General features: G+C 47.1%; 1 protein-coding gene across 2 annotated transcripts; it reads right to left on the bottom strand.

The window, feature by feature from the left end:
- Nucleotides 1-740: 740 nt before the first annotated feature.
- Nucleotides 741-15,638, bottom strand: Josd1 (Josephin domain containing 1). 2 transcript variants are annotated; one of them, XM_075959878.1, is made up of 4 exons: nucleotides 14,217-15,638; nucleotides 4,096-4,224; nucleotides 3,795-3,979; nucleotides 741-2,655 (listed from the first exon to the last, which is right to left on the bottom strand). In XM_075959878.1, exons 1-4 carry the CDS (start codon nucleotides 14,399-14,401, stop codon nucleotides 2,645-2,647), a joined length of 510 nt encoding a protein of 169 aa, XP_075815993.1. In that variant the 5' UTR covers nucleotides 14,402-15,638; the 3' UTR covers nucleotides 741-2,644. The 2 variants fall into 2 exon arrangements, with proteins under 2 accessions (XP_075815993.1, XP_075815992.1); XM_075959877.1 differs by having other exon boundaries at nucleotides 3,785-3,979; nucleotides 14,217-15,454.
- Between the last annotated feature and the right edge of the window lie 6,052 nt (nucleotides 15,639-21,690).

The raw sequence follows: 21,690 nt of genomic DNA, 5'->3' as shown, positions 1-21,690 counted from the left end.
CAGCCTTCTACCTAGACCACTGTTGTGTGCTCCCAAGGCCAACAGCTCTGCTGTGTCTGGCTTTTCACTTGATAATTAGAGAAACACTAATAGACAGTCAAAAGGTAAACTCCAACAGAAGTCTCATTTTAAAATTACAGTAAAAGCTGGGAGGTGGTGGCGCACGCCTTTAATCCCAGCACTCGGGAGGCAGAGGCAGGTGGATCTCTGTGAGTTCGAGACCAACCTGGTCTACAAGAGCTAGTTCCAGGACAGGTTCCAAAACCACAGAGAAACCCTGTCTCGAAAAACAAAAAAAAAAATTACAGTAAAATGCAAATGCCTCAAGGGTATTTTTTTGTTTGTTTTGTTTTAAACTTTATTTTATGTGAATTGGTGTGAAGGTATCAGATCTCCTGGAACTGGGGTTACAGACAGTTGTAAACTGCCATGTGGGTGCTGGGAATTGAACCCTGGTCTTCTGGAGGAACAGTCAAGTGTCCTCAACCACCGAGCCATCATCTCCCCAGCCTTTTTTTTTTTTTTGAGGCAGGCTATGGCTAGCTGGATTCCATACTGACCTCAAACACGTGATGTTGCTTCAGCGTCCCCTCTGGTAGGACAACGGTGGTTGGGCACCTCTGAACTACTTTGTCTTGGCTTTTCAGGTGCGAAATTTGACAGTGTATCTCAGAGTGGTAACAAATCCCTTTATGTCAGAATCATACCAAAGGTTTTTACATAGTTAGGCAACAAATGTGTTCAGGTTTTCATTTTTAATATTTGGTTAAACAAAATACATCTTTGTAAACAAACCCAGCACAAGGCCAACAAAAAAAAGGGAATAAAGCAAGAAGAACAAAGCCTAGGGCTGCCCCTTGCTGGGCATCAGGGTCAGGCTCCCCTTCCTTAAAAGGAATGGGGCTTTTTGCCCTTGGGCATCAACATGGGTCCCTGTTCCTAAGCACCAGATTGGATATGAACAGACCAGCCCTGAAATGCTTAAGCGTCTTTGTACATTCCACTGGCTCATGGACTCCGCGTGCATGGGACTCCTTTCCAGTGCTGTTTGCACAGGCCCAAGCAGATCTGTAGGGAGGAGTCTCCTCTTCCCAAGAAATGGCTTACTACCACCGACAGTGCCAATGGACCCAAGGTCCTGCTTGTGCCGATCAGCAAGGTCGGCTGTAACTTCTGGCTGGTAGTGATTGGAATGTCATTGTGCAGGGTCAGAGCTCCCCATGGTGCCAAGCAGATCCGGTGTAGAAAATGGTACAGATGACCGTGGTTGAGTTGCAGTAGCCACTTGGGGCCCTCTGCTACTCGAATAAAAAACGGCCTTGTTGGATTGAAGATGCGTGTGCAGAGAAGTGCTGGTGTAAACATGCACTCCAGTCAGTGGGGAGACAGCCCCGCTTCACCCCAGTAAGCTTGCTCAGGATCTCAGACCTGCGGAGACCAGGACTCCCTAAGGACTGGCCAGGTCACCTGCCTGCCCACCTGCCTTGAAGGCCACCACAACCACACTGGTGTGTGGTATGGTAATTACTTATTTTCTAAAATTACAGGAGAAAAATGGTCTAGAACTACTTGAGGTGGAGGTGAACCAACCCTCAGTTTGTAATGGAAACTACACAAAGATGCCAAACTCAGAGCCTCTAGCGTTGTGCACATAACCTGCAACTCTGGAGCCCAGGATGTGCCTGCCAGTTCTCACTCTCAGACTGCGAGGCTCATTTTCATGGCGGTTTCCTCACCCAACTCTGTCCCTATGAAATTTGGTGTCAATGGCAGAGGTGTTTCTGATTTTGTTAAAATGAGCCAACTAGGAGTACTGTTCCTCTTCATTGTCTTTTGCCCCAGAGCCTCCTATGTCAATGTAGTGAAATGTTGGGACATAATTTGAGTGAAAAGCTACCCATGACTGTCCTAATGTGGCTTCAGCCACACAACATTAGGCATCTTTCACCATTGTCTTGCTGGAATACTGTGCAATTTACCCACTTTGGAATATCAGAACTTCTCATTATAAAACTCCAAGGCTGGCTAGGATTTAAAATGGGGTAAGAAGTGGCATTATGGATTGCAGATGGCATGTAGTGCCACCGCTGGGGGCCTGACAGTTTCCTGAGACGCTTATGCTTGGGTCCTTAGAACTAGTCACTGGGCTCTGCAAGTATTGTGTCCTTGGACCCCCTGGTGCCACAGGAGAGAAAAAGAGGAAGTGTGTGTTCCCTGCGAGCCTGGAGCATCAGTGACAACTACCAGCAGAACTTGTATCAAGTCCTCATAGAAAGGGGGAAGTAAGCAAGCCCCCCACCTCTTACCTCCCTTCTCTAAAATAGAAAAGGTGTTAAATGGCTTGCCCTAAATGTTCAGAGCTCCTACCTTCTTCCCCAGGCACAGACAGCGCTTGGTGGCTGTGACAGTCCACACACCTGTCCTATTGCACTGTCAAATTTGAGGGGGAAACCCAATGAGATGTTTAGGGAAGTGGCTGGACAGACCCACTGTAGAGGCCACAGCACACCAAAGAGGGCTGGAGGTTGAGGCGAAGAGCAGGTCCAGCATAACTGTCACACATCTGCTCGCCAGCTTTGATGGGCTTCCACTTCTTCTGGTACCACCAGTAGGAGTTCACAGTTTTTTCCTCGCAAATGGTATTTTAGAAATTTCCTATGGAAGAGGGAATAGGCAACAAGAAACGAGATGCCAGTGAGTTGCAGATTGCAGTCTTGGGGCCGCCCATTCACTAGGATAGAGACTTCCCCATTTATCACTCATACCAATCAGTTCTGTTTGTGGCAAGGTTTCTCTCTATAGCTCTGGCTGTCCTAGAACTTGCTTTGTAGACCAAGTGGCCTCAAACTCAGGTCCACCTGCCCTCTGCCTTCTGAGTGCTAGGATTAAAGGTGTGCGCCACCACCACCACCACCTAGGCTATCCCTGTGGCAATCTTAAAACTCCAAGGGTGACTTAAAAGTTCCATGTTTGGTTACTTCTCCATTTCTGTTAAAACTCCAGTCTCGGGGCTGGAGAGATGACTCAGTGGTTAAGAGCACTGACTGCTTCTAGAGGACCCAGGTTCGATTCCCAACACCCATATAGCAGCTCACAACTGTCTGTAACACCAGGATCCAGCACCCTCACACAGATATACAATTTCTGCTCATTCTCAGAGATTACTACCATTAGTGTGCTGGTGTGAGTTCTAGAACACTGCATATTCTAAAACAGCATAAAACCTGGGCCAGCTCAAGATAAAACACTTGCCAAGCAGGGAGATTCCAGGAACCCCAGTGGAAGAAGACCAACCCCCTAAAAATTGTCCTCTGGCTTCCACACATGCCCAGGAGCACACACACCTACACACATATAATAATAAAAGGAAAAAAACTTCAGTTACGGGGCTGGGTGTGGTGGTGGCAAATGTCTTTACACTCAAGAGGCAAGGGCAGGCAGAAGGCAGATCTCTAAGTTCAAGACCAGTCTAGCCTGCATAAGGAGTTCCAGGACAACTGGGTCTACATAGAGGGACTCTGTCTCAAAAAATAAATAAGTCAACAGAGAAATTTAACCCTGTCTGATAGATAACTGGCAGTTATCTAAATGGAAGGTGACAGCGTCAGAAAGCTAGGATCCACAGGATGGATGGAGTTCTGAGTCTTAAAAGACCCTGATTCCAAGAAGGCAGGGCAAGGATCCAAGGACACAGGAATTTCATTTCCTTTGTCAGGTAATCAGATGAGCTTGACTCCCCAGCATGCCAAACTAAACGCTCAGCAGCCCAGCTGTTAGGGGTCACCTGAGCTCACTCTCGCCTCCAATCCACTCCGGAGTCTTGAGTTTGGAGTCAAGGTTGTAGTAGGCCCCTCCCACCTCACGAACGCAGATCCAGTGCTGCCTTTTAAGAGGCAACTTGAGGGGACCCCAGCACAGGCTGGAGGGTAGGTTCATGATGAATCCCATGACGTTAGCGAGAGCAATGACACCCACGTCCCTGCAGAAAAGAAAAGGTGTCAGACTCTGCGGCAGCCACTCTCCATGGTTGCCCCCATTCACCTGGGGTTGGTGCCATGGCTGGCCCTTGTCGCCAAATCAAGTTTTGTTTTCTACCTGCGCTTGTCCCACCAAACAGCTTCATAGCCTTTGGTTTGAAGTGCTGCCATGATGACATTCACGTCATAGTTCCCATTTCCCAGCATGCTCTTCTTGTGGGGCGTCACCATAGTGTTTGGAGACAACCTACAAATGTAAAGGAAAAGCTTAGGCTTGCTGGTCTGCCAGCCTCCCCAGCCTAGGACCACCTGAAAAGCATTTTGCCGCATTGCCCTGGAAGCTGGTTCTCTTGGCAGAATAATCTCACAAACAAGCTAGCCTGGAGATTGCCTCCCCCTTGCAAAAACATCCAGGAAGGTTGAGACCTGTTTGGCCTTTTGAGAGGAGGGTTACAGCGAAGGAATGACCACAAGAAATGATCCACAGACCAAGTAGTGGTGGCACACCCCTTTAATCCCAGCATTCGGGAGGCAGAGGCAGGCAGATCTCTGTGAGTTCGAGGCCAGCCTGGTCTACAAGCGCTAGTTCAGGACAATCAGGACTGTTACATATAGAAACCCTGCTTTGAAAAACAAAAAAGAACTGATGCACAGAGATGCTGGTCTCCTTTACAAATTCCTGTCAGCATAGCCTTCCTACTGATGTTATTTCTGTTTCACACAAACCTTAAAAATACAAACAAAAAACAAACAACAACAACAAAAAAAAACACTGACAAAGCTGGGCGTGGTAGTGGTGGTGCCAGTGGTGGCGACACACCTTTAATTCTGACACTAAGGAGGCAGAAACAGGAAGGTCTCTATGAGTTCAAGTCCAGCCTCATCTACTTAGTGAGTTGTAGGCCAATTGAAACTACATAGTGAGACCTTCACTATAAAATAAAATAAAAAATTAGTAAAAGACAGGTGATATTTAAATGGCAGGCAGTGAGTGTTGCTCCTGCCTTTTGCAATTTAAATACTCTATTTAAATACTCTATTTAAGACCTGTACTTCAGTAATCATTATTACTGAATATTCAGAGGTCCACAGTAGTTGAGACAGGCAGCATAAATGTATGAACAGGAGCCAAGTGAATGGTAATAAACTCTAATGAGGGCTATATTAAACTGGAATATAGAGCCCATTCCAGACAGTGTGCCTGCATGTGTGTCCATGCATGTGTGCCCGTGTTTATCCTGAAAAAAAAAAAAGCACAAAATCAACTCAGACAAACAAAATAAATTTACAGGCAGTGGCAGGTGATCTCTGGGTTCGAGGCCAGCCTGATTTATAGAGTGAGTTCCAGGACTGCCAGGGCTACACAGAGAAGTCCTGTCTTGGAAACAAACAAAAAAACAAACCTTAAACCAAACAAACTCAATTGTAGTTCTGGTGGCCTACCCAGCTTTCAACTGAAGTCTCCATACTAGCTCAGGCTGGCCCTGAGGTGAGGATATTCCTGCCTCAGCTCCAAAGTGCTACCATTACAGGTATGCATCACCCCACCTATTTCAAGCCCCACTTTTATTGCTCCTTTCAGCAATTCCATTTTCCTACTGAGGCCTATACTGAAGGCATTTCCAATCCTATCATTTTATTTTCACAGTCTTTTTGTTGTTGTTGCTTTTTTTTTTTTCCGCCACGGGTTTCTCTGTAGCTTTGGAGCCTGTCCTGGAACTAGCTCTTGTGGACCAGGTTGGCCTTGAACTCACAGAGACCTGCCTGCCTCTGCCTCCCAGGTGCTGGGACTAAAGGCGTGCCCTACCACCGCCTGGATTATTTTCACAGTCTTGACAAACCAGGAGATGGGGAAGGCCATTTTGGCTGGAAGGCCAACATATCTTTTTGTTGTTGTTGTTGTTATTGTAGACAAGCTCTTGCAGTCGGTAATTCACAGAAATCTGTCTGCCTCTGCCTCTGAAGTGCTGGGATTAAAGGTGTGTGCCACCATACTGGGCATCACAGGGATTTACGGCTGGAGAGCTGGCTTGGTGGTTAAGGGCACTGGCTACTATATGATGGCTCATAACAACCTATAATTCCAGTACCTGGTGACCCAATGCCTTTTGGCCTCTGCTGGCACCAGGCACAAATATGGTACACAGACATCGATGTAGGTAAAACAGCCTACACATAAAAAATTTTTTTTCCTGGCTGATGTTAGTTTTTTTTCATACAATATATTTGCCATATTTATTATTATTATTATTATTATGTGCACATTGTTCTGCCTGTATTTCTGCCTGCAGGCCAGAAGAGGGCACCAGACCTCATTACAGATGGTTCTGAACCCCCATGTGGTTGCTGGGACTTGAACTCAGGACCTCTGGAAGAGCAGTCAATGTTCTTAACCTCTGAGCCATCTCTCCAGCCCTTTGATTATATTCTTTCTCTTCCCTCAACCCCTCTCAGATCCATCTTACCTCCCTAGCCACAAAATTCATGATTTTTCTCTTAAAAATAGAAAATCAAAACAAACTGAAGAGATAGAAAAAAATCAATTAGACAAAATATAAATATAGTCTGTTTTGTATTGACCAACTGCTCCTGGACGTGGGGCCTACCCATGGCTGATATTCCCAGTGACAACAACTAGAGAAAACTAATATCCGTACCCTATGCATTAAAAAAATAATGAGCCGGGCGGTGGTGGCGCACGCCTTTAATCCCAGCACTTGGGAGGCAGAGGCAGGCGGATCTCTGTGAGTTCGAGACCAGCCTGGTCTACAAGAGCTAGTTCCAGGACAGGCTCCAAAACCACAGAGAAACCCTGTCTCGAAAAAAAACCAAAAAAAAATAAAAAAATAAAAAAATAATGAAAATTAAAGGGAAAAGGGCTCACTTGATATCTCCAGACCAAAGGCACCAGTTCCACACGCTGTAACCAAATGTCATTTCCTCTGATGACCATCACTTGCTCAATGCTAGGACTACTGCTTAAGTGCCTCATTTAATTCCCACACTGGGAGGTATGAATTCATCCTATTTAAGTAAATAATCCTGAGGTCCGAAGCTGAAAAGATGGCTCTTCGGCTAGAAAGGTTTGCTCTCTTGGAGGACCTGAGTGGTTCCCAGGATCCACATTAAGCAGCTCACAGACATCAACCTCCAGCTCCCAGGGATCTGATGCCTCTCGGTCCTGCAGGTTCCTGCACTCATGGGCACACACACATACCTACACATGATGTTTTATGTGCCATTTTCTTTTAATACCTTTTCTGCTTCAAGCCCCAACCCCTTCAGCCTAAAATTAGCAGGCTCCCTCCAACAGGACCCACAACCTGGATGCTACTGTTTCCACTCAGAGCCTGACTGTAAGAGCTGGTGAAGAATAAAGTAGTTTCAGAAGCTAGCCCCAGAGGGGTTTTCTGCAATAGGGTAATTCTAGCAGGACCAGGCTGTGCAAAGAGTGGTGTTTGTTGGCTTTGTCAAAGAGCTCCTTCCCATAGGCACTCAGACCTTGGGTGTCTAGGCAGCAGAAAGCAGTCCCAATGAGGGCCATGGCTGTGGGTGGTCCTTTTTTTCCCCTCTTTTAATGTGCCTTTTTCTTTTTCTTTTTTCTTTTTCTTTTTTTTTTTTTTTTTTTGGTTTTTCGAGACAGGGTTTCTCTGTGGTTTTGGAGCCTGTCCTGGAACTAGCTCTTGTCAACAAGGCTGGCCTCGAACTCACAGATATATGCCTGCCTCTGCCTCCTGAGTGCTGGGATTAAAGGCATGAGCCACCACTGCCCGACATTTAATTTCTTTTCTGACAATTTTTAAATAATAAAAATAAACATTTTTTAATTCTAAAGTTAGATAAATTTTTATTATTTTTTTTTTTTTGGTTTTTCGAGACAGGGTTTCTCTGTGGCTTTTTGGAGCCTGTCCTGGAACTAGCTCTGTAGACCAGGCTGGTCTCGAACTCACAGAGATCCGCCTGCCTCTGCCTCCCGAGTGCTGGGATTAAAGGCGTGCGCCACCACCGCCCGGCTAGATAAATTTTTAAAGAACTTTTTCTTTTCTTATAAAAGGTTTCAATGGGTGGTGGTGCACACCTTTAATCCTAGCACTCAGGAGGCAGAGGCAGGTGGATCTCTGAGTTCAAGGCCAGCCTGCTTTACACAGCCGGTTCCAGAACAACCAGGACTGTTACACAGAGATACCCTGTTTTGAACCCTCCAACTACCCCCCAAAGAGGGTCTCATGTAGCCTAGGTTAGCTTCAAAGGTGAGCACTAGGACCCAGGTTCCCTCTCCTGGCAGTGGAGAAGTGGAGAGGAGACCACTTGTGGGCGGTAGCAGATCCTTTCCCTCTTCCCACTCTTCAGGTACCTATTGTGTGGCTTCAATCTTTCCTGGAGAGTCTCTGACCAATACAAGAAAGATGGCATCACTAGAAATAAGGCTAAGACTTCAACCTCTTACAGGCTACCTCCCTGCATGCTCACGCCCAGGGCAGTGCTCTCCTCAGTCTCCCAATTTCATGCTCACTTTGGAGACTCTGAGAGGCAGCTAGTATTTCAATACAGTAACACAGGATGAGCCAGCAAGTAAAGCAGGAACGAGTCCCTAGCATAGAGAAGGTTACACACTGTGCTTCAGCCCTCAACGCCAATGGCTACACAGACATCGTTCTGAAGTCTGCTTTTCAGGACCGCTGTCCAAAGATCTCTTGTCCTGCTCTCATCTAAACCCTGTCTCGAAAAAACCAAAAAAAAAAAAAATCTTAAGATTCAGACCCTCTCCTGCTGTTCCCACATTTCCTAACCGGAGGCCCCTAGTGTCACACTGAGCTTTTGAAAGCTCCCAGACTCTTCTGCTAGCCCGCAAGCTCCTCTCAACAGGTCAGCACAGATCTTTCTCCCACACTCACCAAGGCCTCACTTCACCCTCTTCTCCAGCCTAGTGCCTGCCTAGCCAACTCCGGGTCCCACTCTACTCAGTCCGCTGCTGTCCTCTCCGGGGAGCTTGGTACACTTCAGGCATCAGAGCTATGTGGCCTTTAGTGGTTTATCCTATTTCTGACTACAGGCCAAATCCCACAGCTTCTTCAGACTCAACCTTACATCCTCTCTTCCACAGAATCCTTCCTGACTCTGAAAATGGAGGGAGACACCGAGGACCACACATAATCCAAATTTATCCAAACACCATCAATACTAATTTATTGAAGAATTCATTTGGCATGCATTCAAACAGTGAGTCCCTGAAACTCTTTTAATGCTATGTCTCAGCCTGGCATTGGCATCTAATAAACATGTCCAAACTGATCAACATAGGGAGCAATGACACACGTCTGTTATCTAGCTGGCACTTGCACTTGGGAGGTGGAGGGCCGAGGATCGGAAGCTCAGAGTCATTTTCCTATATATAACAAGCTCCAGACCAGTCTGGGCTACATGAGATCTCCTTTCAAAAACAAATCCAAACTGATCAATATAGGAAATGCTAACAACAATTTCCATTCCATTCTACAGGGATGGGCACCCCTAATTCTCCCCCTGCCCTCCCAAAAGTCCTTTCTTTTCCTTTTAAGGATAATTGACTGGGTTAGCTGCTTCATAGGCTTTATCATTTAATCCTTCTACAATCTTTCTGTAAATAAGGAAGCTGAGGTGCAAAGGTTACAGTGACTTTCACAGTCACGCGCAGGTGCCAGGTAAGTGGCACAGCGAGGACCTAGCCTCCAAGACAGCACTCAACTGCCCACGGTTACTTCCCCGTGACAGTCCATCAGCACTCCACCAGAGCCTCTTGGGTACAGTGCCTGCTGCCCAGAACTGCCTTGCTGATTTCTACAGAAATCCTGGGGCTTGTAGCAAGCATCTGGTGTTTGTTACTGCAGCCAGAATTGGGTAAGATTTGAAACGCTCTCAGGTGGGCCGTAGCCCAGGTTACTACTACTGTCCTCAGTCCCCTCCAAAGTCACTACTCTGCCTGCTGTGGTGCTGATTTTGGATTTTAATGAAGAGGGAGAAGCAGGGATGGAAGGAAAGATTTAATCAACTTTTCTCTCCCTTCTTTCTTTCATCTGAATTTCCTGATATTTTTCTAAATACAACACAGCTCATAGAGTAGGGACATGTCAGCTATTCCCCTCACAAGTTTGGATGAGCTCCTCCAATCCCTAGAGGTTAATACTCAGCCCCTTAGCCAGGCAGTGGTGGCGCACGCCTTTAATCCCAGAACTCAGGAGGCAGAGGCAGACGGATCTCTGAGTTTGAGGCCAGCCTGGTCTATAGGGTAAATTCTATGATAGCTAGGACTACACAGAAACCCTGTCTCAAAAACCAAAACAAACAAACAAAAACCCTCAGCACTTTTCTTAATTTCTCACGTTCTCAAACTTTTCAGTATGGCTCCTCCCATCTCTCATGACGAATGACCAGTAGAAAAACTGGAGCGCTTACCTTTTGTGACGCTCACCAGCACGCCTAACCTGGTTCCTCCTTCAACAGAATGTTTCCCTGTCACCAGGCTAGTTTCTGTCTAGTCAGATTTTAATAGCTATTCTATTTAGGGGAGGCATGCACAGCTTGCTGCAAGAACTTCTGGTCACTAAAATAATGGGAAAGAACCAAACAAAATGTTTCAGGCCTACGTATTTCCAAAGTAGCCTAGCCAAAAAAGAAGCCCTTGGGGGCTGGAGAGATGGCTCAGTGGTTAAGAGCATTGCCTGCTCTTCCAAAGGTCCTGAGTTCAATTCCCAGCAACCACATGGTGGTCCACAACCATCTGTATTGAGGTCTGGCGCCCTCTTCTGGCTAACTCCGTACAAAATAAATAAATAAATAAATAAATAAATAAAAAAGAAGAAGCCCTTTGCTACTAGAGGGGCTGAAGAGATGGCTCAGTGGTTAAGAACACTGGTTGTTCTTCTAAAGACCCAGGTTTGGTTTCTAGTAGACATATGGCTGCTGACAACCATCTGTGATTTCGGTTCTAGAGAATCCAACACATGTATGTGATGCAGACAGACATTCATACAGGCAAACCCCCATACACATGAAACACAGTAAATAAGATAAAATGCACTTCAGCACAAGCTGAAGTGTACAGCAGCAGAACACCTGCCAAGTATGCATAAGGTCAAGAGCTCACCTCTCAACCCTCTTTTTTAAAGTTTATGTACAGATACTGTGACGTGCATAGGTGGATACACTGGAGACACGTGCTGCTGCCTGAGGAGCTTCTCCAGGTCAAGCCCCTTCCATCTGACCCTCCCTCGCTGCTAATCAGCGTTAGCTCCATTCTAAATTCTTACTCACTTCTATTCGGAGCATGGGTCATCCCATCTCCACAACTCTATTAAAACTCCACCCTGCTTTTGTGTCTCCCCCTTTAACTGGCTAAAACTCAACTGCCATGACGAACTCCCTCGCAGCAAACAGTTCTTATCAACACTTTCCTCCCTTTTCTACCACTCAGGAGTCTCGTTTGTACACCAGCATGGATTAACCTTGCCAGCTTTCTTCCCTTTGAATATCAGTTTCTTTTCTTAAGATTGTGTGTGTTTGTGCACTGGTGTTTTTGCTTGCATGCATGTTTGTATGAGGGTGCCAGATCCTCTGGAACTGGAGTAACAGACAGCTGTTAACTGCCGTGTGGGTGCTGGGAACTGAACTTCTCTGAAAGAGCAGCTAGTGCTCTTAACCACGGAGCCATCTCTCCAGCACCATAAATGCAAGTTTCTAAAGAGACCAACTGTTCATTTCTAAACTGCTCCACTGTCCATGGCTCTCTCTGCACCTCAGTCTCTTAGACCTGCCCCACGGACAGCCCCGAGGTGCCTTGCTCAGCTTGTTTCTGCACAATGCCTCCCAGTACCTGGCACACTGCGAGTGGTTAGTCTTCCCTCTCTTGCCTTCTTCCTTTACAGTTTCTTCTGGATTCCTCCCATACATGGGGGTGGGGGGAGGGGGTGAAGTCCTGACTTATCCACACACATAAAACTGCTCTATTATAGAACTCCTTTTCTGGAATTCTCTTGCTGGTCAGTCTGTACTGTGCTGATCAGGAACACAGAAATACCAGTTTCGGCCGGGCGATGGTGGCGCACGCCTTTAATCCCAGCACTCGGGAGGCAGAGGCTGGCGGATCTCTGTGAGTTCAAGACCAGCCTGGTCTACAAAGCTAGTTCCAGGACAGGCTCCAAAGCCACAGAGAAACCCTGTCTCGAAAAACCAAAAAAAAAAAAAAATAAAAGAAATACCACAGTTTGCAAATGCTTCAAAAGGAACATGCCCTGTGGGTGCTAGCAGATATTCAGCACCTGTCACTCAGGGAGAGCTCATCTGAAAGACGCCCAGTGTTTTCTACAACACTTGATGATGCAGCCCGGACCCCCAGTCCAGTCGGCTTACTAGCTGGAAAGAAGGCTACTGAAGTTCCTGCTTCTTTAAAGAGCTTTTCCCGTCTGCAGCATGCCAGGAGGAGCACTCTGGAGGCGGGCCCTGGAGCTATAAAGCTTGGGACCAAATCTGACCATTAGCAACTACAAACTCCATGTCCTGATTTCTTCTTCTGGAATAGGGGGAAACACAGAACCTACCTCCTAAACTGGGCGCAAGGGCTCAGCTGCCTGTGCAAAGACAGCCCTTAAAACGGGGCAGTGTTGGTCTGTTAGTGGTCTCAAGATAATTAACTCCTGTCAGCCCAGGAGCCAAACTCACATAGGTCAAAATCTGTCAACCTGAGTAGAACTAACCAACCAGTAATAATCTGACATTTATTCCTGGTGGGTAAAACTTGGCAAATTGCATCCACTCAGTCCTGGTTCCCAGAGCACTGCTAAGGTGGCTCGGGGGTTGTCAATCTAGACAGAGCACCAAGCACACTCAGGTACGCGTGGTGAGTCATTTCCTTCTCCCTGGTGACAGATTAGGGAACAATCCAGAGCTGCCCAGAAGGAGGCAGTTCAGAAATCTGGGTCCTCCTTTCTGTCACATGACTGGGTGGTGGAAGACACGTTCTCTTACCTCCTAGGGCTTCATTTCCCGAGGCCTGAACTGTACTGGCAGATAGTGGTCCTGAACCAAAAGGCACGTCTGCCCTGCTAAGGCAAGGGCGTTACTCTAGTCTTTACCGGCACTGGGAAATAATGACTCTTAAGAGCACTCAGGTTTGCTCTTTTCAGAGACCTTCGGTTCCTTCAGGATAAGCGGTCCATCCACACCTATGCTTTACAAATCACCCCAAACGGGCTGATTCTAGCTGTAATTCCTGTGCTGCGGCTACTTCATCTCCAAGTGAGGAGTATCAATAAAGGTGGCCTGGAGTCTCAAAGGATCCTGAGCTTTCTCTGCTGAGGTCTGGAGGGATAGACAGGCTCGCCATCAAAGCTGCTGTGGACTGCAGCCATGCTGCTGGGTCCAGCAGGACACCACAATGCTCAAGGCTGTTGGTCAAAGACTTTTCAAAAGCCAAAGCAATGAGCATAAAACTGAACTCTGACCACTTGTGGAGTGACATATTTGCTCTAAGGGGTCCGAAAGGCATCATTTTTCTTTCGGGGGAGACAGTGCTAGGGAACACACCTAGGAACTCCTGCAGACTCCATCCCTGAATTTCTCACCAGCCCCAAGGAAGAGGCGAGATCTGGAGCCAGCTCCTCTCTCAGCTCTGGACAAATCACTTGACCTTTCTGTCCATTTCTCTATCAGTAAAATGACGGTGAGGAGAGTCATACAAAACAATATATGAAGAGCACCCTGGCCAACACATGGTCTCAGAAAAGCTAAGCATTGTGGGTAGACTTTTCTTGTGGTGCCCATCATGTCCCCCCTTGGTGACAGTTGACCATGGATGCATCTTGTATCCCCTCTAGACTGTAAATTCCTTGGTGGCAGGGTCTGGAAGGGAGGCATTATAGCAGTGACTACCAGCAGAGATAGGGACCTGAACTCAACCCTGAGTCCATGGCTTGTCGGGTTATTTGGAGGAAATTAAGGAGCGCTGCATAGCTCTATCTGCATTTCAAAATGGGAATAACACATGCAACACGGAGTTCCCTGACTGACCAGAACCGTGGTAACCGCACAACAGACGGCCCAGAGATGGTGATTGCCAACCATTCCTGTGCTCCTTACAGCGGCCGACGGCATCTAATTCCAAACCCGTAGGTTTGAAGGTTTATGTCCCTGAGGCATCGCACCACCCACACAAATTCAGAAATATCAAGAAGTGGGAATCACGATGCCAAGGGGGGGGGGGCTTACCTCTGAAAAATCTCCTGCAGCGTTTCCCGCGTGAAGGCATTGCTGTCCTGGAAGACGTTGTTGAGGGCGTGAAGGGCACAGAGTTCTCTGCGCTGTTTCTCATGGTAGATTTGTGGGGGTGCTGCCTGGGGAAGCTCCAGGGATTCAGATTTGGCCTTGTCTCCTTTCCATGGCATGCAACTCATGTTTTTCGATTTAGGTTCCAGACAGAGCTGATAAACACCCCACTCCTTCCCCCCGGATTCAGAAGGTCTAGGTCTAGGCTTCTGTCTTCAGATTCCTGAGGTTCACCTTATTCTCTGGTGTCCATGATTTATGCTTTGTCACTGGGAGAAAAGGCTGAAATCAAAAGGGACAAAAAAAATCCACCTCTTCTGTCTTCTCGATAGAAAAAATAACTTTTGGATTAGTTTATTCAGCCACCACTTTCAAAGCGCAGAATTTAAAAAGAACATATAAAACGTAAGATTCCTCCCTTTCACAACCCTACCCTCCCACCCCCTTTCGGGGGGGAAAAAAACCACGCTTTCCTGGCTGTACTTTCCTCTCTGCAGATGCCAACTAGGCCTCAATGCAGGAGGGCAAAGCCGAATGGGTCACATCGCTCTTTTTCTTCCATTTCGTCCGAATCTCAACGCCACAGATTCCTTAGACTCGGTTGGATGGTGAAGAAAACGCCCGATGCCAACAGCTAGCGAGGGCCGGCGGGCTTGGGGTCGCGGGCCGCGCGGGGGCTTCGGGGGCAGTTCTCCATGCCCACCGGCAGGCTGGCGGACTCGGCCCAGCGGAGGAGACGCTTCGCCTCTGCGCGGGCGGAGCCGCGGGAGGGCCGGGGAAGGGGAGCGGCGGCCCGGGCGCCGCCGCAGGGAGGTCCCGCCTGGCCCGCGAGGGTGCGGCCGGACGCCTGCCTCGCCCCGCGCAGCCCTGGCCCACCCGGTTGGTCGTCCTCGCCGCGACCTCCCGCTGTCACGTGAGGGAGGCGAGCACGGGCGTCCTCCCGTTGCCTGCCCCGCGGGGACCGCTCGCCTCCCCTCCACCCCCACCGGGAGCCAGCCGGCCACCACCTGGGCCGCGAGGACGAGCCGGAGGCAGCGCGGGCGGGCACGCGCACCTGAGCCCGACGTCAGCGGCGCGCGCCCCAGACACGCCCCCGCGCTGACCCCGCCCGCCAACCGGCGTCACCCCTGACGTCCGTGTGAAGCCGCCCGCGCCCGCTCTAAGGGGATCTCCCCGGGTTTGTGGTTGGGGAGCCGGGCAGCGGCGGCCCGGCTGCTGTCGCGGGCAAGGTCGATGTGTAGCTTCTGCTCAGCTCCGCCCTGGCGCTGACTCCCGCCTGGACTCCGCAGGACCCTCCGCGGCGGAGTGCTTTCTGGAACGTGGATCGCGGCTGCTGCTGCCCTGGTCCACTTATGTTCACCAGATTTCCAAACACTTTACCAACGCGGTCGGGCATAATCTTGGTTAGTGAACCCGACCGCCTCCTGTTTTCTTTGAGCGCAGAGAGCAGGAGCCTTTCTAGGAGTCATATTGCAAATGGAAACGAGAGTTCTATTTCAGATCTGTGGTGTCGTATTCACGTTCACGCCACACAAACCACTGCCCGTTTGCTCTGCCACCTCTTCTTGGTTGGCTGTCACTAGGCCTTCCTTTCTGTGTTTTCTTTTTTCCTTTCTATCCTTCTTTTTAGTCTCAGTCTCTCTCTGTCTCTGTCTCTCTGTCTCTGTCTCTCTCTCTGTCTCTCTGTCTCTCTCTCTCTCTCTCTCTCTCTCTCTCTCTCTCTCTCTCTCTCTCTCTCTCTCTGGGTGTGGGTGTCCTAGCCCAGTTGACCTCGAACTCATTAAATAACCAAGAATGACTTAAAACGCCTAGTTTGTGCAGGGCCTGGTACTATATCAACTAGGGTTCCCTATTTTCTGAGTTTAACTGAGTACATTGTATTCAAAAGGCAGACTATTTGAAGTTGCCTGTGGATTTAAATCGTCATTGTCTCTAGTTCCCTTTCGGATTTCTGCTTGGAAAACAACAGATTTGCACTTTTAAAGCGGTGGTTTCTCCAATCCGCAAGACTATTCCAATCAACACTGTCATGCAACACATCTCAGTGATTACCACGTGGACGGGAGTCTTTTGCTTCTACCTAGACTACTTTTGAACTATCTTTTTTTTTTTTTTGATTTTTCGAGACAGGGTTTCTCCGTAGCTTTTGGTTCCTGTCCTGGAACTAGCTCTTGTAGACCAGGCTGGCCTCGAACTCACAGAGATCCGCCTGCCTCTGCCTCCCGAGTGCTGAGATTAAAGGCGTGGGCCACCACCGCCCGGCTACTTTTGAACTATCTTAAAGGTGTCTGTGAAGTGTCAACCGTCCAACAGTTACAGTGTATTCACATAGGATTTAGCTCCCAGGGGCCTGCTGTGCAGCCAGCATTGTTGTAAACACTTTACCTGTCTAAACTAACTGTCACTGAGAATAGTATTAGGCATTTCTCTTTTCTAGGGAGAAACCTGAAGCACAAAGTTGCGATCAAGCTGTTTGAAATCATTGTATCTGTAGTGAATTAGGCGATCAGGTTGTTTGAAATCACTGTGCCTATAGTGAATTGGGCATCAAGTTGTTTGAAATCACTGTATCTGTAGTGAATTGGGCATCAAGTTGTTTGAAATCACTGTATCTGTAGTGAATTGGGCATCGAGCTGTTTGAAATCACTGTATCTGTAGTGAACTTGCACTGAACTGCTTTCAGAAGGAGAACCTAACGACGGATAGGGAATTACCTCTAAATGTCACTTTGATACTTACTCCCTTTCAATTAAAAATGCAAGTGCTCCATATATCCTTTCTGGGCAAAATCCCATAGTGAGAAGGACATGTGTTTTCAGTCAGGTGTCAAGGTATTCAGAAATTGAACTCTTCGTCGTCATAAGACGCTACATATCAACTGAAGCAATAGAACTAATACGATTGGCACCTCTGCTCACAGCCTCAGACAGACAGTGAGCAGCCAGCAATTGAACTCAATACCTGGAGATACTGTCAGAACCTTCAAATAAAGAGTTCTGGTCTACAAGACTGCCTCTTACTCTGGATGCCACTTAGGAGTCGGAACCTCTGGACTTTTTTGGTCTATCTGCTCTGTAAACATTCTCACGGCTCTTGATCCAATTCAGTCTGCTACAATGGCTCACTTAACCCCGGGATGCACTATACTTGTATGTACCCATTTATTACAAAGGACAAGATGAAGTGCACAGAAGAACAGTCAAAGGAGACAGACAGACAGCGAAGTATGTGATAAGGGGGCTTCCATGCCCATTCTGGGTGAAACAGCCTCAGAATCCGTCTTAGGGATTGGGGGTCGATTCAGTCAGTGAATTGCTTGCAGCATAAGTGAGGACCTGAGTTTGGCTCTCCAGTGCCCATGTAAAAAGTCAGACAGGAGGATATATCCCTTGTAATCTCAGCAGAAGGAGAGGCATGAAGATCCTTGGGGTTTCCTGGGCAGCTAGTCTAGTCAAGTCATAAGATAAGAGACTTGTTTAAAAACTAAGGGGCCTGGAGAGACCGTCCAGCAGTTAAGAGCACATGATGCTCTTTCGGAGTTCTCAGCACCCACATGGCTCTCACAGCCATCTATAACTCCAGTTCCAGGGGATCCGATGCCCTCTTACAGCTTCTGTGGGCAGCAGGCATGTACATGGTGCACACACATAAGCAGTCATACGCATACAATAAAATAAATCTTTTTAAGCATGACATGAGAATCCATGCCTTTAATCCCAGCACCCAGGAGACAGAGGCAGATGGATCTCTGTGAGTTTGAGGATATATAAATGATGAAGATGGGACTGGCCAAATGGCTCATCTAGCAAAAGTGTTTGTTGTGAAAGCACAAAGACCTGAGCTTGAACACCAGAACATACGTAAAGATGGAAGGAGGAGCCAGACAGCACTTGGGAGGCAGAGGCAGGTGGGACCTCTGTGAGTTCAAGGCCAGCCTGGTCTACAAAGCTAGTTCTGGGACACTCAGGGCTACACATAGAAACCCTGTCTCAAGAGGGGAAAAAAAAAGATGGAAGGAGGGAATCAGCTCCACAAAGTTGTCTTCAGAGTACCACATGTATACATGGCCTATGTGCCCACCACACATCACACACACAATAATGAATACTTTTTTCAAAAAATGAAGGGGTTGGGCTGGAGAGATGGCTCAGAGGTTAAGAGCACTGGTTGTTCTTCCAGAGGTCCTGAGTTCAATTCCTAGCAACCATATGGTGACTCACAACCATCTGTAATGAGATCTGGCGCCCTTTTCTGACCTGCAGGCATATGTACAGACAGAATACTGTATATATAATAAATAAATAAAGATTTAAAAAAATGAAGGGGTTGAGGAGACACCCAGCATCATCTTCTGACCTCCACACATATAAGTACACATGTGCATGCATGGACAAGACACACACATAGCCTTCATGGATCCAGTTCTTTGGAACCCAAGTTAGACTTTGTCCTTTAGAGGAAGATTTTTTAATATTTTATTTATTTTATTTTTGAGTGTAAGTTTTTTCTCTGAATCTATTTTGCATCTACGGGGATGAATGGTGCCACAGTATGCCAGAACTAAAGTTATAGATGATTGTGAGCCACCCTGTGAGTACTGGGACTCACACCCCTGCCCTCAGGAAGAGCAGTTAGTGCTCTCACTACTGAACCATCTCTCCAGCCCCTGTCTGAGTTAGGGTTTTCATTGCGGTGACAAGACACCGTGACCATGGCAACTCTTTTTGTCATCATTTTTTTTTATAATTTATTATTTGTATGTGATGTACATTACAGACAGTTGTGAGCTGCCATATGGATGCTGGGAATTGAGCCCAGGTCCTCTGGAAGAGCATCAGTGCTCTTAACCACGGAGCCATCTCTCCAACAGCAGCAGCCCCATGGCAACTCTTATAAAGGGAAACATCTAATTGGGGTGGCTCACTTACTGTTTCAGAGGTTCAGTCCATTATCATCATGGCAGGGAGCATGGCAGCGTGCAGACATGGTGCTGAAATAGTAGCTGAAATCCTACATCTTGCAGGCAACAGGAAGTCAGTTGAAACACTGGGCAGTATCCTGAGCATAGGAAACCTCAAAGCCTACCCCCACAGTGACACACTTCCTCCAACAAGGCCATACCCACTCCAACAAAGTCACACTTCCTAATAGTGCCACTCCCTATTATTGTGATATTGTGGGCCAATTACCTTCAAACTACCACACCCTCTTTCCAGAGATTTTATGGAAGCTTTGTTACGTAGGTATTATGGATGAAAAATATTGGCTATGAATCTTTTCTTTCCCCTAAGAGTGGGTCATAGGACCAAATTATCCTTTTAAAGCTTTCATTTTAATCTCTCTGTGAAAACTCACTGTCCATTGACTTGCTGGTATGCAAAGAGAAAACATCACTCTGGAGATTCCAATAGGGCAAGGAACTATTTAAAAGGAGATAGATTAAGACCTAAAACACCTTTCATATTGCACAATCCATTAGTAAAGAAAAAATGCCTTGATATTTGGATCTTCTAACAAATCAAAATTTTATTTTTTATTTATTTTGCTTTTTTGGAGTTTATCTGGAGTTTGGTTTATTTGGGTTTCTCTGTGTAGCCTTGACTATCCTGGAACTCACTCTGTACACCAGGCTGGCCTCCAACTCAGAGATCCACATGCCTCTGACTCTCAAGTACTGAGATTAAAGGCAAGCACCACCACTGCTCAACAAAAGTTTAATGTTTTAACTACACCGTGGGATCAGATACAGGAGTATATAGGTTGAGTAACGAGCAATTTACCCAGGAAAAAGGGGGGGGGCATCAAAATAACTTATCAGGCAGGAGATGTAGTTCAGTTAGTGGAGTGCTCGCCTATTGAGCTGTGGGGTTCCATCTCCAGCACTGCTGCAGGGGCACACTTGTGAGGTAGAAATAGGAAAATTAGGGGTTCATGGACATCTTCCTCGACGTAATGATCTTTAAGACCAGTCTGGATTGCTTGAGACTCTTTCAAAAACAATAAGGGCAGGGCTGGTGAGATGGCTCGTGGTTAAGGTCCTGAGGTCCTGAGTTCAATTCCCAGCAACCACATGGTGGCTCCCAACCATCTGTAATGAGGTCTGATGCCCTCTTCTGGTCTGCTGGCACCAGAACACTGTATACATAATAAATAAATACATGTTTTAAAAAAAACAATAAGGGCACTGGGCGGTGGTGGTGCACACCTTTAATCCCGTACTTGGGAGGCAGAGGCAGGCAGATCTCTGTGAGTTCAAGGCTAGGCTGGTCTACAAGAGCTAGTTCCAGGACAGATTTTGAGAAACCCTGTGTTGAAAAACCAAAAAAAAAAAAAAAAAGGCAAAGGGCTCAAAGGTTAAGAGCACTGATTGCTTTTCCAGAAGACCTAGGTTCGATTCCCAGCACCCAAACCGAGGCTATCAACCATGTAACTCTAGTCTCAAAGGGTTCTAGCGCCCCATCTGGACTCCACAGGTACTGCACATAGGTTATGCATAGATATACCTGCAGGCAAACACTCATACCCACAAAATAAAAATAATAAATCTCTACCAACAACAACAAACCTTAGACCACGTTTCCAGCAGCGTCAGTACAGAAGCTTGGTTAAAAATGATAAGATTCTGCTGTATCAGGCTCCCCGAATGGCTATTTTAAACCCTTTCTCTTGCTCACTATACCTTGTGGTCTGAACCCTAAATCTTCTGTACTTTCTCAGTATTTTTTTTCTACTACCTAGGAAGAGTGGATAGGGTCAGACAGCATTATAAGACCTTGGTAAAAACCAAAACTCACCTGACAAAGTCTAGGTTTTTCAGACATTCGAAACAGGAATTTTAGGGACACGGACAGGGTTTTGAACTGGGGCTTTCCACAAGCGACATTACTGAAAAAATAATCCGTAGGAAACTACCTTCACAGATCCTAGACCTTTGGTTCAGCTGTTAGCCACAAATGTGGTGAGGTGTTTTACGCTGGTATTTGGGCTGCCATCTTCTCCTTTTTGTTCACTTAATAGATCTATCTCTGAGGAGTCAATGAATGGCGCTCCCTAAGGCCGGTGTTTAATTAATTGCCTTGGTCTGACTGTTATAGTATTACAACTCTTGGAATAAATAGCATCGATTGTACTATAAAATTTGCTTTAAGCTTGCCAGGGACTGTTAAGTCATTTGGAGTGCCAGGTTCATTATGCAGTTTACTATCTGGGTGAGCAGTGGCCAGATGCGCGGGACCTAGGGAGGACAAGATTGGGTCCCTCTCTTGTCCATCATCCTGAGGCTCCAGGCGGGATTGTTTTGCAGTATGATTTGGAAACTGGCCCCACCTCTGGAAAGTGAAGGGGCGGTACGGAGGCGGGGAAAAGCATGGATCTCTCTTTTCATTGGATTGCTGTTAAGTCAGTCAGACCTCTGCT

This window comes from Microtus pennsylvanicus, chromosome 2 (assembly GCF_037038515.1).
Source record: "Microtus pennsylvanicus isolate mMicPen1 chromosome 2, mMicPen1.hap1, whole genome shotgun sequence".
Classification (NCBI taxonomy): Eukaryota; Metazoa; Chordata; class Mammalia; order Rodentia; family Cricetidae; genus Microtus; species Microtus pennsylvanicus.
Note: the sequence above shows the minus strand (reverse complement) of the source record. Positions and strands in the feature narration are given on the sequence as shown.